This window comes from Orbicella franksi, chromosome 2 (genome assembly GCF_964199315.1).
Source record: "Orbicella franksi chromosome 2, jaOrbFran1.1, whole genome shotgun sequence".
NCBI classification, from domain to species: Eukaryota; Metazoa; Cnidaria; class Anthozoa; order Scleractinia; family Merulinidae; genus Orbicella; species Orbicella franksi.
This window is the reverse complement of record NC_138146.1, coordinates 24523586-24542623: the sequence shown is the minus strand read 5'-3', so window position 1 is coordinate 24542623 and position 19038 is coordinate 24523586. Positions and strand designations below refer to the sequence as shown.

Below are 19038 nucleotides of genomic sequence, written 5' to 3'. Positions count from 1 at the left end.
GAATCACACTGTCACATGGTTTTTATCCAGTGCACTTAAACACATGTATACATATGTACATTGTAACTCTTTGTGACAAAGTTTACCACTGCAATACTGTGTTACTGGTAAAAGGAGCTGCTACAGATTAACTGTCTTGAACTGAATTATAATTAAAAATAATATACACACCTCAGGCCAAAAGGCAAAAGCCAACATTCCTGCTACCACTTCCAAAAGGACAATGATTATCATGGCAAACATATACTGAAAAGCAACAAAGAAAAACTATACTTAATGGCAGTTTTCTTAACCAAGTGGGTTCTCAGTACAGTGTTCATTTACATATAAGAATAATAATCACTGATTACCCACTTCCGACTTTCCTCATTATTACATATATAAAACTTGTACATGTATGTGTAGTTACTGATTACTCAATTCCTTCCAAGGATAATTTCTTTAGTAAGAAAATGAGTAAGAAATGTGAAGTATTGTATGATGTTGTGGTTTATCACTAGATACATGAATCAGTAAGAGGTAGCAGGGGCCGAGTATTTTACGTAAAATATAAAGAAGTAAAATCAGAAGCAAGGAGCATTTCGCACAATACACTATACAACTGGTACTTTGAAAGGCCATCAGCCGGATGAAAATTATCAGGGGTTCCTTTCCATCTCAGTTGCATTATGAGATAAGGGTCTTAAAGGCTTTTTGATCATTTTAAGATCATGATGATGCATATGCAACAAATCATATTGGCAATAGAAACAATGGTCACCCTTGGTACTGAAGGGGTACCAATCAATATGATACATGTAATAACTTTGTCTATATCAACACATTCTGTTGTTAATGAATTGAAGGGATACATTGAAAAAGAATAGCAAATTGCTTTTCCCTTCTTTCTAAAAAACGAGAATTTGACATGAGATCAAGAGTCACTTAGGGCTTTTGTTTCCATGTTCCTTTTAAATTTTCTATGTACATACAATGCAAAATTTCTGGAATCTACACAAAAATAAGATACTCACAGTTCTCAGGAAGCATATGTTTTCCCGAAGAGCACCTACTGTACCAAAAAAGGAGATGATAAAGATTAAGAAACCAACAGCAATCATGACTGCTGCTGGGTCGGTGGAGATACTGGAGAATTCTTTGTAATCACTCTTCTGAGTCACGGCCCAAAAGCCAACACCCATCATGACTCCACCAATACCCTAGAAATATAAAATAAACCAATGAATTGATGAGACCAAGTAGTGTACATGAAATAATTACATTGATCATTCCCTGCACGGATTTCATTAAGGACAGGGCACCAGGCAAATTGACCGGCTGTGAGGATAAGTTTGCCTGCCTGGTTTGATCATATAGCAGAAAGTAAGAAGCTCAGTTTAAAAAGCTTTGCCTACCTGTGAAAACCAGTTACCCTCTTACTAAAAATGGTAATAAAACCCCTGCCATGACCAAGGTTTGCAAAATAAAACAAAAAGGCACAACAAAAATGAAAAGTGAAAAGCCTCTATCTTTTCTATGGTATTGCTACATGTACAGATAAGAGGTGTGGTAGGTCAAGATATTGCATTAGTATCTACACAACAAACTACAGGGAAACTTGTACAAAGAAAGCAGAACCTCTATTTTAAGCACTGCACACAACCAAAAGTATTTCAGTAGAGACACCAGTCTCGGTATGCCCCAAACTTTCCATCCCAACAATTTCAACCAACACTTATCAAACAGACACCTTACATTTTGTTAACCAGACACCAGCAAGGGTCCTGTGGGTGGAATGTCCAGTTCTGTACTTGTTACAAAATATACTAGTTGTAGAAAAAACATTTACTACATGTATCTTCCGTTTGGTCAGAAAGAGATCTCTTTATGTTTTGAAATATACAAAGATATATGCATATTGGAAGTTTAGCAATAATTATTACGGTTAAAATAGCATAATTTAGCAACATAAACAAATGTTTCTCCAATCTAAAACCTAGCTTTTTTTCATAACTACAGTTGAAAACTCTTAATTTAACTAAAACAAGAATTTCTCATAATGAGATTAATCATCGATAAGGATGAATACAGTTTACTGTCCGGGGCTCGAAATGAAACCAAACATTCTGGAACGTTTTTACCGTTTCATTTCGGAGTCAGTGAAAGAGATGACTGATTTGCAGTACAAAGTCTTCAAACATTATTCTTTTTTTATTATAAACTTAATTTTAAAAGTATAAATTCAATCAAAAATGTGAAGCAAACGGCAGCAATAGGGAGTCCTTTAATTATCTGAACGACAACAATGTATTGAAACGTCGTTTCAAATTTTTCAGACCAGATCGAGGAACTCGAACCGATCCTACATAGCTCTCTATTTTCCCAAATCAAAAATGCACCAGCAACACGAAATCACTAATGCACGATTTAACTCGAGTCCTGATTCCAATGTATTAGACACTTGATTTACGAAAGACTAAAATTAAAATCAAGGATAAGCTTAAGACCTAGGCTAAACCGTTTCATTTTAGAGCCAATATTAAAGAGGGCGAACGACTGTAAAGCGACATTTGTGCAGCCATGGATCTCAGCGAATTTAACCTGTACATGTAACACAATTAAGCTTACGACTTGTGTAACCTATATGCTGTCGAGTTTGGCAGCTAATGTTAGTTTAGAAAACGCCTAAGGAAACCTGTTTTGATTGTTCTCTCACACATAACTAAGCCTTATAAACACGGGAATAGAGGGAATAATTTAGGATTACTTCGACACGCTGATGTCGAATACAACAACAATATTTAACTACTTACCCAATAAAGGAGGTTGAATACAAATAGGATGTACTTTAAAACCTTGCTAACTTTTCCGTCCTCCGCCATCTTCACGAGAAAGACAACAAATATTGGATGGAATATCCGAACTATGTTCCTCCTTTGGGGTGTGCTTCGTTCAACGACGCGGACATTGCATAAATTAACATATGCTTTCACATTGTTCAGTCCCAGACTCCTGGTGGTGTTTTCCATTTTGCCGCCCTTCTCATAAACAACCTGAGACCTCCCTGAGGGTGCTTTAAAATGGCATGGGAAAATATTTGTAAAAACAGGTCGAAAGATGCTTTCCATTTATTGGTTTCGAAGCCCGTCTAAGAGTTGCTCTGTGCGCTGGATTTCAATAGCTTTTGTACACTAAAAAACACTAAAAGTGTCCACTTACTGCGACTTTCAATAACATGCGGACTCTAAGATTCAAAGCTCAACCGACAAATGCGTTTTTCGCTACCGTCAATCAAATGTTCGACGGCTCCTCGAAGCTTCCGACTACTGCCGAGCACTGTTTCGTTTTCTGGACTGTGCTCAACGATTTGATTACCGCGCGCTCGGCAGTAGTCGGAAGCTGGGAGGAGTCGCCGAACATTATTTGATCGACGGTAGCGAAAAACGCATTTGTCGGTTGAGCCTTGAATTTTAGAGTCCGCATGTTATTGAAAGGCGCAGTAACACTTTTGAACACTATAAACGGTGAGGAAGTTGGACGGACTCGTCTACGTCGTCTTAGAAGAAAGTTTAACAGACGATTAGGGGAACTCGGCGAAGAAAAAACATAAGAACTCACCACTTTTCATTCTTCTTTTAGAGATGCCAAGTTAGTTGGTGCACAATGTATAACAGACAGACAGACAGACAGACAAACAAACGCATAAATAGTTTATTTTAACACTATATTTCTTCATTCTATAAGTCAATCGTACACAGCTTGTCCGAGCTTAAACTTTGTAAGTTGACACTCAGTTTACACGCCGTAAAATTTAGGAATGTGCGATTGACTTTTACCACCAACAAGAGACCATAATCACTTCATTTTCTCTTGCCACCAAACAATAGGCCAATAGTTTAAATTTAAAAAAAAAATGGCTTAAGGTGGTATGGTACCATCAAATGGATCAAAAAGTTTGTTTAAATATGGTGAAGAAAGATCAATTGTGTGCAATTGCACTCAAGAAGAGAAATTAAATTTCTAGAGTTTTACTCAAAATGGTTGCTATGGAAACCAGCCACAGCCTTTTGAAGTGGTGTTTTATAGTATTGACGCCAACACTTCCTGCTCTTTTACAAAACAAGAATTGACTGTCAAATAAGCATATCATGTAAGTTTCTGTTTTGTTCTGTGATATGAACCTAAGTTTTGACAGTTAACTCTTATTTTCAGTGCTTTTTACAGCTTTATTTGGAAATAACCTTATTTTTTACCACACCCAGTGAACAAATCATCTCATGTCACGTGACAGACCTGAAAATGTTACGATTTTTTCGGTTTATATCATCACGACACTATTGGTCTTTGATGAGCCCAAGTTTCAGAAATTCTACTTAAAAACCTTGCAAAGTAGAAATGTTGGCGCGAAGTCAGTCGGTACTAAAGTAAACTTTTGAGAAAAATGCACTTTAAGTTTCTTACACGAAGTGTTAAGCATTCAACGAGCCACAAATAGTGGGGGGGGGGGTGCAGATTGGATCTCGGGGGAGGGGGTGCAATGGTTGTTCTTTTTTGTAAAAAGTTACCGCAGTTGTGGGAAATATTCCTTTGCATAAGGGAATGAATGAGCCTGTGATGGCAATTTGAGGCAAAGCTTTTCACAAATAATTATACCAATCGAGCTGTGCATGTCTTAAAAGTTTTTTCTAAATAGTTTCGTTCATATAAGTTAAAAATAATCTATAATTTTGGTCACGTTCTTAAAGTAAACAGTCGTTGCTATGGCCGTTGACACGTGAAAAAACTTATACCACAGTGTACTTTCCTTAAATTTCACACTCATCTGAAAGGAAATTCGGCAAGATCGTTTCAAAATGTTTTTGACAAGTCCTCAAGGGTCTTAAGTCTTGTAGTTCCAAGAAATTGAATTTTTCATGAACATCGTCATATTTTAGGATACCATACCCCCTTAAAGTTAGCGACAAATTCGCAGCTGCAGATCCCAAACGAACTTTGTGAAAGTACACATTTTTGCGCTACAAAAACAAACCAACGATCCGTGACCACATCACAATACTCCTCTCACGATTGGTCATCTTGGCACTCTAGCCCAGTCTAACCACCTCAATGCGAACCTGCATGCACTAGGAATAGGAAAGACAAGAAAAAAGGCTTGTCTCATCGTAAAAACAGCCGAAAAGCAGAAAAATGTAATAGACTTTCGTAAATATAGCTTCTTCGGCGGCCATTTTGAAATACGAGCCAAGAAATAAGCGAAAAAAGGTATTGTGGGATTGGTGGCGGACCTCCTCAGCTTCACACAACTGAAATGAGCCAAACCAATTGCGAAGTCATCCTATGAAACGCAATGAACTTAAACAAGCAAAGAACTCTTCAGAAATAAAGAATTTGTTTCACGTTTCGAAGACACGCCGCCATGATGCAACCGTGAGCTCGGTGTACTTTTCGAATGATAACGTCACAAGAAAACGATAATATACTTCATTGGCGCAAGGAACTATGGGTATTTTGCAAAGATTTGTGGGATTGGTAACCGACCTCCTCTGTGAACATAGCGTGGGTTTTGATAGGAATGAAATACATTGCGCCCTAAGTATTCAAAACAGTATGAGTTTCTATTCCTTTAATTTAACTAAACTGTTTTATTTAATGTAAATTCGATTCCCGACAAATGAGATTTCCTTAAAGACAAAAAGCAACCGACGAAAAATTATCTAACGATAGAGAAAATATATAGACCGATTTAAAAAATATCTCGACTAATTCAAATTTTTCTTGATTACTCTGACTAAAGTGTGATCTTGACAAGTTATAATTTTGAACGACATTGGCTTTGCATGGCGTTTCAGCTGGAATGACCCGGCTGAACACGCTCTCATATAACTGGACCTCACAAATAATCTTGACTACTCAGTTCTAGTAAAAGTTTCCAGAGATGTAGCTGGTAGTCTAGTCCTTGAAATAAAGGGTGTATTTTTCCCAACGCAGTTCTTGTCTTCAGCCGACTCTCTTAGGACCTGTTTACAAGGAGGGAGGGTTACCCTAGCAAGCGGGTTAACCCTAGCTGGAGGGCAAAAGATAGCCTGGGTTTACAAGCAAAATTTTACAGTTAGGGTAACCCTACAACCCGGAACAACTTAATTTGCGGTTACACTCAAAGGGTCTGGAAACAATTAGAAAGTTGACCCGGGTAGGTGGGTTAACCCTACCTGGACTGTTTACAAGGGAAAAAGTTAACCCGCCTGCCAGGGTAACCCTAGCACGCAGATAGGGTAACCCGCCTACCGGGATAGCCCTGGCTGCCTTGTAAACACGATGAAGAAAAAAAGAGGAAATGTGTGAGTGCTAGGGTACCCCGCCTTCTAGTGTAACCCTCTCTCCTTGTAAACAGGTCCTTACAGAGCAATTGCACTTGTAAACCGGTGGATTACAGTACGTGCAACTTGAGTCCGAAAGGCTCCTATACGAACAGCACAAACACAAAGAAACCCAGCCACAAACAGCGAACCAGTGCAGATTGTAATTTCAGTGAAGTTTATTTGTAATTTTTCTTGAAATTCGTTCACATGAAACACGAAATGACAGCTAAGGTACCAAAGAGAAGATTTTATCCCAGCACACCATGACACAAGACAATTCTTCCGTAACGGGTCTTTCCTGAGTATGCATGCACGGTAAATTCAGTTTCAAACGGGATCTTGGCTCTAATGGGCCCCTAAAATATTTCTACTTTGGCTATCATTAAATACTATCCTAAAAAATGTTCAATCTGTTTTGATCCTATAAATACCTACCACGTTCAAATCCTTCGGCCTGAGCTGATCATTTGAGTGAGATCATTTGAGGTCAATTGTAGATATAAATATTATTGTTTTGGCATTGTGAAATCTTTCTTTTTAAAAATAGATGAATAACCGAGTATATATTGCAAAATCTTTCCAACAACGTTTGTTTCATAGGATTTTTTTCATCCACCCCTGAGAGTCTCACACCGCTCTTTCTTGAAAATCTTACGGCTCTTCAGTTCGTCCATGAACTTTAATTCAGTTTTCTGCCGCGGACCTGAGAAAAAAGTGAAAATATATGTTAAACCACAATATTTTGTGCTGGTAAACGGCTCCTCCCTCCCTCCCTCTCTCAAGTCCCCTCATTCCAAACCAATTCTCGGGTCAAGCTGCAATGGACTAGTAACCCATTTCATTCAATGATTAATGCTACTGAAAACCAGGATCAATTCGGCTAGCAATTGTGACTCTTCCACTTACTCCTTCGTGAGGACATTACACAGTTTCTGCAGCACATTAAATATGGTTTGAGCCCCGTAGCATCGGTAGTACGTATAATGTGATTGTCTGTGTGAGGTTAAATCTGAAAAGAACTGTTGTTGGTGACTGACGTTTCGACAACCTGAGTGGAAGCCATCTTCTGAGTCAAGTTAAAGGTGTTCGTCACTCCACGTCGTCTGGGGCTTTGCATAAGATGGTATAAATATTAACCACTGAAGCGTTACCTGTTTTCTCTATAGGGTACTCTGTCCCTTTGATTTGGAGGTCTTTTGTTTGTTGTGTTTCTTACTTGGAACTGAAGACTTCTTTAAGGCAGCAAGACCAGGCTGCGTGTTGAACTGGGGTACGTGCATGAAAGTAATAGTGAAAAAATCAATTGGTATATATGGTACAGTTTCTATCACAACAAGTCAGCCTAGTTAAACCACACTTACCCGGGGTGACTCCATCATTCCACTTTCTTCAGGGACTTGGTAAAACGAGGCCATTTCCTTTTGGGGGCCCGCAATGAAAGCTTGTTGCTGCTCAGATCCGGGTCCTTCTTCAGGAAACATTGGCTGGGGCTGTGGTCCACCCAGACCGGCGAAACTCGAAGGATTGAAACCTGCAAATTGCTCTGAAGGAAAAAAAGAAAATGAAAGTGACAATTTTTTCCTCAATTCACGGTACATAAAAGTATGAATATTCTCTGATATTGCTCCTTTTTCACTTTGTGCTTGTTGACCTTTACGCTGAACATTCAACTATACTTGGAAATAGTAGTACTCGTGATCAACAGAAACCGGAGTTGGTTTAAACACAATCAGTGGTTGAACCTTTTGATGGAGTTGTCACGTACCATGGCATAAAATATAAATCAGTACGTATACGTATACCACCTTGCAAATGTTTAAAAACATTTCAAAAAGACGTTCAAATGTTGTTTATAGTGGTCAATGCTCTTAGCCACACCTAGATAGTCAGCACAGGCATGCCACTTAAATTGAAAGAAACAAATATGCCAACTAAACATATAATAGGCTTACAAACATGACTGAGGAGTTGAACTAGGGTCTACCGAGAAACAATTCCAGTTAAGTTGTCAGAGGGGGACTTGAACCTGTGACCTCCGGATTTGAAGTCCAGCGCCCTGACCACTCGGCCACGCTGCCTCCGATCGTTTTCGATGGCCCTCCCCTTCAGAAAACAGCAGTGCGCCAATTGATCACAAAGACCATGATGATCAAAACAAAGGAATACTGCCCAGCCTACCTCCATTCATCTGTAACGGTCCTTCACTCTGTTGCATTTCTGGTACTACAGGCTCTGGATTTCTTTCAAAAGCTTGTGGATATCCTACATAATTACAAAGAAAAATAAAATATGACATTTGTGTGTTTGCACTAAGAGCTGTGTTGAGAAGCTGAAACTTTGTAGAGTATGTGTTTCATCTCGTACGCTCCTGCAGAACTTAAAATGAACCTGTAACGGCGTTTTATCAACGATAAGCTCATAGTATAATGTATGAATTGATTACGCACTGGGATGAGTTGGTGGGAAAGGTTCTTAAACAGACATAAGAATAAGTCTTGTTTTTGAAAATAAACATGATTGAAAGAGGCAGAAAAGTTTACGTGTTGATGGGCTTCACAGCGCAGGCCAGATCAGTAAGTGACCAGTTTGAATTTCACACAGCATTTGTTCACACTGAATTGGACGTCAAATAAATAGTGACTAGTGAACATGAAGGTATTTCGAGAACGTAAACAGAAACAAATAGCCCTTGTTGTTCCGCGTGCTTACCTGACATACTTTGCCTCACAGGGGCCCAAGGACTGCTGGGAGTGCCCCTGAAAAAATTAGCATTCTGGAATTGGGGGACTTTGACAAAAGGGCTGTTTTGGGCCGCGTATGGAAAACCACTAAAAGGTGACATCATAGGCATTCGCCTCACTCCTAAAGTCTCCAATTTCATCCCTGATAAACGGGCAGGGGCCGGTTTGGCCTGAAAAGTAGGAAAGGCGCTTGACTTAAAAGCCATCGGTTGTTGCGTCTGTGCTAGAGGAAACGAGGGAAAAACCGGTGAAGCAGGACCCGCGAAAGGTGCAGTTGGTAAGGAGAACGCGGGTAATAACCCGGAAGGAAATGCTTGAGGTATGGCAGCCAGAAACTGTCGCTTGGTGGTCTTGCTGTGCTTCTTTGAAGATTTCTTCGAGGGTGATCGTTTCTTTCTTTGGGCCATGCCTGTAAGAATGAAAATGTGACTCTAATTATCAATAATATAATCTCCTAGACAGTAAGCCAGTGGGTCAGTCAGTCACTCAGTCAGTCAGTCAGTGAGTCGGTGAGTCAGTGAGTCAGTGAGTCAGTGAGTCAGTGAGTCAGTGAGTCAGTGAGTCAGTGAGTCAGTGAGTCAGTGAGTCAGTCCGTCCGTCCTTCCGTCAGTCGGTCAGTCCATTTGTCCGTCCGTCCGTCCAGGTAATGGACAAGTCAGTTAGCCAGCCAGCCAGCCAGCCAACAGCTAGTCGGTCAGATAAACGAACGAACCTATACCTACTATTCCCATCCCAGGCTGTGCAGATATCGGAATACTTATACCAGTCATACTTGATAACTGACGTGAAAAGGCCATCTGTGATGGCGTCAATGCAGGGCGCATCTGCGGGGCCCTAATTCCTGCGAACCCCAGTGGAGATGTTCCAATGACCGATGCTGGCATAGCAGGGAGCCCGGAACGACTCATAGCGTTCACATTAAATGGCTGCGATTGTTGTAGCGATGGATACATGCTGAAAAGTGAGGCACTGCAAATCAATTTGTGAAAAACGTTTCTACGTTTTATAGATGGTTTTTGTTTTAACATAGAAAACGTACTTCAGTTATCCCAAGAGCCAAAATAATAAAATTGCCAGTTCAAAGAAATATAATGACAAGGAAACGATAATGGTTTTAGAGTGGCTTTCCAATTTATGTCTTCTGTTATAACAAAGAGTATGAGAATCAGTTAGTGGCTAAGCAAGTCAGTCTTGAGAAATCAAATAGACAACCGGACCAAGAGATTTATAAATTTGACGTCCCTAATATAAGTGGTAATGGGGGTGGGGAGGGTATGGTTTTCAGGGATTCTGTCTTGCATGAGGTGAACAGTGTCACGTTTTTCTAGGTCGTCAAGCAGATTATTTCCCGGGGGGAGGGGTTCCCTATAATGGTTTATACTGGGAGGCTCAGCCCTAAAGGAGTACCTTTTTCAGACACAAGGTATATAAAAGGGCAGGGATTTCACTAGTTGAGGTAAATGAACAGGTAGGGAAATCTGTCATTTAAGTATTTTTAGGATTTGAATTAAAGTATTTGGGGTCCCTAACCTTTACTGATTTTCCTAATAAATGCACCCAGTTAATGAGACTGCTTGCATTGAAATTGGGATAAAATAAATGAAAAACGGAGATACAAGCTAAAAAAAGTTGTTAAAGGCAGCAACTGTCAGGTGTATTCATTGCAGTGCCGACAGAGTCGATGGAAGTCAAATTATAAACAATTATTGGATGAGGTTTTTGTGATATCCAGAATAATAAAGGTCGAGGTAGGGGTTATCAGCCGAAGCCGAAGGCTGATAACCCTTACCGAGACCTTGATTATTTTGGATATCACAAAAACCGAATCTAATAATTGTTTTATTATACATTGAAGGAAAAAAAATGAAAGTAATGTTTTTGCTTCTTCGACTGACGGCAAGCAACACAAAACGCGCGAACTTGACATGATTACCCGTGACCTTGAGTGTCCTTGACATGATTATTGTATAATCTGCAGAGATGACGTCACAGGCGCTGATTTCGAAAATTCACTGTCCGCTTTCGACCAATCAGAAAAGAGATAGGGAGTTCAATGTATAATAATACCTGTGATTAGTGTCAATCATGATTGAGCCAACTCTTTGACGCGACCACGTTTTATTGTGTGGTCTGTCAGTGGTTGTCATGGGCCGGTTTTTGTACCAGTTACACCTTCTAGATATCGAGAGGATGTCATTTATGTGCCGTATTTTCTCACGAAAACCGGAAGAAAAAATGCACTTATTTCTCATTTGTGATTGGCTCTCTGTTATGTACGTGATAAATCCAAAATATAATGTGTGCCACCTGACAAGAGCCAGCAGACATTCTGGTCATTCATCTGACATTTTTGGTATCAAATTTGAGATAATAGCAACTTACCTCCTTCCTATAAGGCTCGCAGTGTTGGGGGCTGGGTATCTACAACGAAACGGTCGGGGTCAGGAACATTTATCAAAGTGCCAATACTCTATTGAGTCAAATGAAGGTGAACTGTTTAATCGGTCGTTCGTGAAACTGAAACATTAATCAAAATGGCCAAGCCCTCTTTTACAAGTAAAATGATATCTTTGACAGTAAACTTTGTGGAAATTAATTGGAACGTCCACGTTACTCGAATAATAATATCAAAATGGTTTTTACTAAAGAACTATATTTCGTGTAAAATAAGGATTCAGCGACTCGTGTTAAGTCCATAGTTGAAAAATAACCTTGAGGTTATTTTTTTATATGTCAGGAGGCAAGTTGATCTGCAGATGTTCAATCATTCAGATTCTATTTTTGATTTTTCCTGTATTTGTATTTTTCGTCAATTGTGTTTCGGAAACTATGTCAATGTGATCCATTTCTTTCACTGTGAGAATATATTGTCACATTTTCTGAACAGTTATAAAGTGCACCGACATTTGACTCAAACGAGCATGCGTATCTACAGCGAGAATTGGAATGGCGCATGCGCAGAGGAGGTGGTTGTCAGGGTGGGGTTGTTTTGATGTTGTCAGCGGAAGAGGCGTCATAATGCATCCTGCTTTGGAACTTTTCTTTCGTTCCTCGAATTTGAAAGGATATATTGTAAATGTTTTCGATTGTGTGTGGCATGAGGCATTCCCTTTCTCGCAATTTTAAAACTATATTTTAAGAAGGTATTGTAAATATTGAAAAATTTAACACGTTGATATGTACTGAAACATTTGAATTTTCATCGTGCTTGCCGAAACTGTTCAACTAAACACATGCCTTTTTATCGAAAACGTTTACGTGCTGCTTTTAAGCAACGCACAAGACATTTTGGATAAGAAGTATCACTCTTGGAGGTATTTTAATAGTATTTAATTTATCTATAAAATTACATCAACGTGATTGAAAGGAAGATGTTTTAACGCCTCATAAAAAATTTTATACTGTTGTTTTACTTTACTTCTAAGTCAGGTATTATTTTTTTAAATGCTCATCAGCAATTCGCTTAAAAGAAACTTGGCAAGCAACAGCGTTTTTTGACTGTGTTTGCGAAATTATAAATTACTTTAACATCACGTTAAGGTATGGACCTCAGAGGAGGTGCAAATCCCATTGGTCCGCTCATGGATGGAGACATAAAAGACGGTATCTGCCTTTTGGCCACTTTTTTCCCATGGGAAGATTGGCTGTGTTTACTCTTGAATTTCAACTTGTCTGAGAACTCTCCGACCAGTTCTTTCAGTTTGCCTCTTCTCTGAAATAAAAGTGGTGTAGATAAAGAACGTAAATATTACTACAGACTGGGGGTTAACTGGAGCTTTGCATTAATTCTTAATAGGGCCTGTTTCAACAACATTCATTGGCGTTTTCTAGAGGGATCGGACGAAGTCCCATCAATGTAACCATCAATGTAATTTTTTACGTATAGCCATTAGCTTAAAAATCATCTTTTAAACATAGGTATGACAAAAAAGCTATTCATTGGGGGAGCTTCTACTGACTGTAAGGTAGCTGAGCATGTGTCGCTAGTCAGATTGCGAGGTTGCCGGTAATCAAATAGCCATTGGATTATGGTAAAACAGCTATGTAAATCCTGAGTAACACTTAGGTCTTGAGTAGTATATGTGGCTGGTGCGAAAGGGAAATTAAAATGGCTCAAGAGCTAATGCGTAACAAATGCAGCATTTTTTTTATGTCGATTGGGAAACCCGACAAGATTGAACAGTTGACATAATTATGACAATAATGAGCAGAGTACCCGACATACTGTAAGCTCGGGCTAAAACGTAATAGTTATCAATGCACACCTGTTTTTCGGGGCTGTGGGCAACATGTTCCCGTGTCGTGTGAACATCGACGTTAACATTGGGTGCTCCCACGTGAATGGAGTGCGTGGGTCGATCATGGTATGTCGCTAATGGCTGAGGAAAATACCCAGTATGCGCCAGTGGATACACCGAAGGGTAAGCCATCAGGTGTTGCGCCTATACGAGTGTTGAAAAGAAGGAAAAGCATAAAATGCATAGGCCATTACTCGGTTGTTCACACTCCGGAGAACAAACGCAATTTTCATTGACATTCACTTAAGCACCCGGGGTGTTTCCAATCTCCTAGAAACATTGACGGACGAGTGAGAAATAATAAAAAATAAATAAGTAAATAAATAAAAAACAAAAAAACAACGATAACCGAAAATCTGCTTTCAAGGCGTATACCAATTAGCTAAGTCCTCAAGTCAATTAAAATTGTACGGTTGACCGAAGGTTTCCATAGACCGTAACATAATTAACATCCCGTTGTCTCGAATCATTGTGACTTGTAAAAGGGAACAGATATGCACGCAATACGAGAACCTTTGGAAGATTTACGAAGCCATACAATCCGCAAAAATGAAACACCTCATAGCGAAATCGATTGCAAAGGTTATCAGATTAGGAGAAAGTAACGGAAAAGATAGGCCTTACATAATTTATTGGCGTAAAATGGTAATATGGATTGATTCCGTGTGCCATCGTGTAACCTGGGTAGAGGTAATGATAGGGATAAGCCACCGCCTGTTTCTTGGCTAGTTCTTCGTCCTCCTGACCAGGAATGTCAGCTCTACGTGAGGCAGACTCCGTGGTTTGTTCCTCTGCTCCAGTAGGGTACATGTTTGGATTTCCTAAAAAAAAAAGCGTATTAACAAAAATAAAGTAAATGAGAAATTTAATGTCACTAGGGACCAAGCGTCGTATTTTTCTCACTTTATTGGTTTACCTGTTTCGCCAAAAGACTCAACGGGTGCCTCTCCCTCACTTGAAGGACTCATATTGAAGCTGGACATTAAGTCTTCAGCAGATTGCTGTTGGCCATCTTGTTGTTCTTCCATGTTTCCCAGTGAGGACGGTTTGAGGTCATTTCCACCTATATCTGGGGTCAATCCTGTCATGGCAGCAACATTTCCAGGTGCTTCAGCTGGTTCAGGCGGCGATTGATCTCCATTAGATTCCATTCCTGGATTACTGAAACCTTGAGCTTCTTGACCGCCTTGGCTTGACAGACCCATGGGCGTTTGCAATTTTTCAACGCCTGGGAAGCCCATGGCCAAAGTCTGCATCTCTGAGTTCAGTAAGTCGGCGCCCTCCAGATGGGGACGTGTTCGTGGATCGTCTGATTTTCCCTCGTTACCTTCACCCTCTTCCGGACTCTCAATTTCCTGTCTAGATTTCCCTTTTTCCTCCTTCAACTCCTGTTTCTTAGGGGCTTTGGAACGTGTCCAGCATGGGCAACAACCACAGTGGTGGGAATGACATGGGAGAGGCCAGGTCCACCCACCGATAAAACCACAACCGGGATATACACATCCTCCCCATCCACAGCAACCAGGATTGTAGTTTATCACTTGCCTAGTCTGGGAGCTTTCTTCCGTATTTTCGGGGACATTTGACCTTACATATGGACCAAATGACCCACGGGGAGGTCCATAAGGACCATAATAACCTGCGCCATAAGGGCCATAAGTGTGCGCCCCTAACAAAGGAAAGACTCCGTGGTAGCCGTGACTCGGGTATAGGACCCCTCCCCAGCCCATCCGACCAGGATGAAAATTATGAACGAAGTGCCGGCTGGTGGGTTTTTCTTCCTTTTTGAGCTCTTTTTTAGATTTATCACTCGGGATCTTTGATCTGAATAAGCCAGGTCCTCCAGGTAAACCATAGCCGAAAGGACCTCCAGCAAACGGACCGAGCCCATAAAATGGCGTGAAATCTCCATACAGTGCCGCTGGATAGGGGATGTACTGGCTATGTCCAAAGAAGGGATAGCCATAGTCTGCAAATGGCCCGTAACCATACCAAGGGAAGTCAATACCTCCGAATGGTTGGCGTATAAATCCTCGCTTTGGGCCTTCTTCCTCTTTGCTATCTTCGGTACCAGGAACATCAGAGCGGAAACCGCGACCGTATCCGTACCCCAATCCAAATCCATGCCCATACCCATGACCCAATCCAAATCCGTGTCCATAACCGTAGCCACCCCATCCATGACCCCAATAATCACCTAAAGGTCCCCATCCTGGGTAACCACTGTTGCCCAAGCCCCATCCTCCCCATCCACCCATGTAACCAGGCCACCAACGCTTTTGGACCTTATCCTTCTTCTCTTGTTTTCCAGGAATTTCAGCTCTCAGGAAAGGATGGTAGCTGTTACCAAAACCTATGCCCCATCCGTGGCCAAATCCACCGAAATCGTACCCATGTCCCCAGTCGCCTAAAGGACCCCATCCAGGGTATCCTCCATTTCCTAACCCCCAGCCACCCCATCCTCCCATATATCCCGGCCACCATCTCTTGTTTGCCTTAGAGACCCTCATGGAGGACCTGGTTTGTCCTTTTGATGACTCCTCGGGAACTTCGGAACGATACGCCGCATAACCCCAGGGACCAGGCGAGGGAGTGAATGGCACGGCAGCAAACCCTAAAGAGGGGTATGCGAATCCATATGATGGAAAGGCAAACGTGGGAAGCATATAACGCTTTAAAGATGCTTTTTGTGCTGACTTTTTAGAGTTCTTTTTGGAAATATGTGATCTGTGCCATCCTCCAAGTGATGGATACCCAGTCCAACCTCCGTGACGCGATGGGTGACCAGCCCAATGAAATCCTGGCCACTGTGACACAGTACCCCAAGGGTGCCCGTGGTGATAGGCACCTAGGTGAAGAGCATCTATTATTTGTTTTTTGTTTCCTTTGTTTTCCTTGTGGCCTGAAAACAAGAGGAAATCTTGCTTCATAATAAAACTCACTAACTCCCTAGGGAGTAACAACTTGAACTTTCGACCAGCACGTGATTAGGACATGCTCCTTAAAACCGCGGCAAATTTGTGAGCCAGCCGGCGTCAAGCAGACGATTTTTTCGCGGTTTTTTTCTATTTTTGAGTTGTGAGGTATAACAAAACACTTAATGACTGGCCCCGCAGGAAACAGTGAGTTTTGTTTCCCCTCGACATCAATGTTCCCCTCGGCCTCGCCTCGGGGAACATTGAGAGTCTCGGGGAAACAAAACTCACTGTTTCCCTTGGGGCCAGTCATTAAGTGCTTATTCTTAGCGTGCCAGTAATATTAGGCTTCATCTCGCTACTAAATTAATTTACAGGGCCAATAAGTATAAACCGAACTGCAGGCTGGACTTAGACTGCTCTATTGCTGGTCCAGTATTTTCTAGGTATTAGACTGTATGGACACTGCCCCGAACGATCCCGCGCAATTGTCTCTGTGGTAGTTTTACGGCTTGCTTTTCTAAAAGAGTTAACTTACAGGTAACGTTTTTCCTTTTTCTTCAAACTTTAGCTTCTTTGAGTCCTGTCGTTCCTTTTTTTGAAAGCGCCAGAAGTGAATATAAGGTAAGTAGACCTTCAAAGAGAACTGTGAATATCCGTGATGTTGGGATGTTTTCTAAACATTTTCATGCATGTCATAAACCTCCGATTGACTACGATATTTTTGGAATCGTATTGGGCGGAGAACATCGACTCTTGGCCCTTTTTTGTAATGACCTCCTTGCGCTCTGTCCGTACTGTCAAGATTGTTAACATGATTATCCTATCTGGTATTTACTTCATGAAGACACTTGAAGATAATATGGTCTTTATCTAAAAAACTGAGACAAACAATGGGTCCCAGTAAAACAAAACAGAAAATAATGTTTTGACACTAAATTGGAACGGTGAAAAAATTCCTCATAGCCATCAGAATTTCTCGGAAAATGTGAAATGTGTGAAGGCTTATATTCACTTGCAAAATGTGAAACGTTGAACTAATCGTCGACAAGTTCTTTTTGTTTCGCTTAGGCTTTGTAAATTAGTTGGTAAAGTTTACGACTAATGTAATTAAGATAAAGACTTCCGACGAGAATTCACTGAACCAGTTTAAGCTAACCTGGCTTCCTGAAAACAGCCACCCTCTCATTTCAACTTGACCATTAATTGCAAGCCATCTCTTGCAGGTGGTTTTGGTATTCAATGCAATTTGTGGATGTCTTGTTTGCTCCTATGATTGTCTTTTTTTGTTCATGGTAATATCTAAATGAAAATATTACTTTCTCGCCCGTGGAACTTTGAACGGCGAAATGTATCGTCTTTAGCGTGTTCGTTTCAATTAATAGTGACGCCACCGTATTTTTCACGCTTCTATTCGTTGTATTGTCAATAAGAAAATAAATACAAAAATCCAGAATCAAGAATAGAAAGATATATGTTCAAAAATATTTGTAATGTCATTGAGTGTTTTCTTCATGGATGCCGCCACCTTTGAGATAACTAACAAGCTTATCGATACGAAAATATCTCAGGTCAGAAGATAAAAAAGAAAGGAAAGAATAAAAGAGCAGCGTATTTAGCTTTTTTGGGGAGATGCATGTTAATGTAGACAAGGTGAACTTAACGTACAAACAGTTATTTAATTCAAAGCAATGACCTTAGTCTATTTTGTCGATGGAAACCAAGAAGGACTGTTCCATTTTGTCAAATGTATCATAATGGGAATTTAACCTAAATTAGTTCTATAAATAATAACAATATCAGTACCATTTATGTGTTGACCCTACATATAGTTTCCCAGTGAATGATTGTACTTGCAGGTGAGTTTTAAAAGGCCACAAACAAACTGTAAACGGCGAAGCATTTTTCATTTTACGCAAATTAGTTGTGAAATAAAATTCATACCTTTGTCTTGCCCGCCACTGTTTGTCTTCGATTTCTTCAACAGATCGCTTTCTTCGAATTTGTTTTGGTCCTCCACTACAGTCACATCGTCAAAATTGTTTGGTCTACCTTTTATTTCATATATGTAAACGCAAAGGAATGCGGAAAATATCAGTACCTTCGATAGTGACTCCACCATGGTGGCTGAAGACGTCTTCTAGAGGCTTCCAATTTAAAATTGAAGGCCTCGATGGAAAAGCTACTTCAAAACCCCTCGGTTTTAGGATTAGTTGGTGAGCGTAGAATAACCAATAAGTTTAACAATTAAACGTGGCATTAGGCCTCATTTGTTCAATAAAAAATTAGCGCCTCTGCTATTGGTCAGTTTCGGCACGTGCAGGTCCATAAGGCTGCTTGTCTTGTCGACTAAAAGAATTTCTGATTTATTGGTACTAAATTATTGAGTTGTTGTGGCTCCCACCAAAAATTGTCTAAAAACGTTTTTCGATAGGGGAAAAACCTGTTACACATTCTTTTTGTGCATTTCCTATAAGAAGAGAAAGCAAAATGCTAAAAGAGATTTCAAATTCACTCAACCGTATCTACCACCATGACGACAGTTTGTCTTCATAAAAGGGAACCAGCAATTCTTGCGAGGTCTTTTTATTAGGGCAACCTTGAAATAAATGATTCACACCAAACATTGAAACAAACAAAGAGGGCAATTTAGCAAAGAAAAAACAAGTAGGACTGAAAATGAAACCTAAAATTCAAAGCTGCGAATGTTTTAATTCCACTCAGTAAAGAGAGTTTAAGTTAAGTC

The 19038-nt window shown here is 40.3% G+C and overlaps 2 protein-coding genes across 2 annotated transcripts in view; both read right to left on the bottom strand.

The window, feature by feature from the left end:
• Positions 1 to 2934, bottom strand: part of LOC145478835 (tetraspanin-33-like) — a 9812-nt gene extending 6878 nt beyond the window's left edge. Inside the window, exons 1-3 of the mRNA XM_081457015.1 lie at positions 2793 to 2934; positions 1014 to 1199; positions 172 to 246 (exon numbers count right to left, since the gene is read on the bottom strand). Of these exons, the coding sequence (XP_081313141.1) occupies positions 172 to 246; positions 1014 to 1199; positions 2793 to 2861 (330 nt within the window). The 5' untranslated portion in view covers positions 2862 to 2934. The remainder of the gene's footprint in view (positions 1 to 171; positions 247 to 1013; positions 1200 to 2792) is intronic.
• Positions 2935 to 5890: 2956 nt separating this feature from the next.
• LOC145478781 (uncharacterized) lies at positions 5891 to 18822 on the bottom strand. Its single transcript, XM_081456926.1, has 12 exons — positions 18237 to 18822; positions 14294 to 16279; positions 14002 to 14198; positions 13345 to 13521; positions 12628 to 12791; positions 11462 to 11500; positions 9798 to 10033; positions 9048 to 9488; positions 8517 to 8600; positions 7700 to 7881; positions 7490 to 7603; positions 5891 to 7041 (listed from the first exon to the last, which is right to left on the bottom strand). The coding sequence occupies exons 1-11, from the start codon at positions 18412 to 18414 to the stop codon at positions 7499 to 7501; spliced, it is 3789 nt and encodes a 1262-aa protein (XP_081313052.1). The 5' UTR covers positions 18415 to 18822; the 3' UTR covers positions 5891 to 7041; positions 7490 to 7498.
• Between the last annotated feature and the right edge of the window lie 216 nt (positions 18823 to 19038).

Bases quoted from the DNA above. Each gene is read 5' to 3' on its own strand.
- LOC145478781 (XM_081456926.1), bottom strand. From the start codon at position 18,414: ATGGTGGAGTCACTATCGAAGGTACTGATATTTTCCGCATTCCTTTGC. The intron at 16,280-18,236 runs GTATGAATTTTA...TCTTGTTTTCAG, and splicing joins CAGTGGCGGGCAAGACAAAG to GCCACAAGGAAAACAAAGGA. The intron at 14,199-14,293 runs GTAAACCAATAA...TTTTTTTTTTAG, and splicing joins TGAGTCTTTTGGCGAAACAG to GAAATCCAAACATGTACCCT.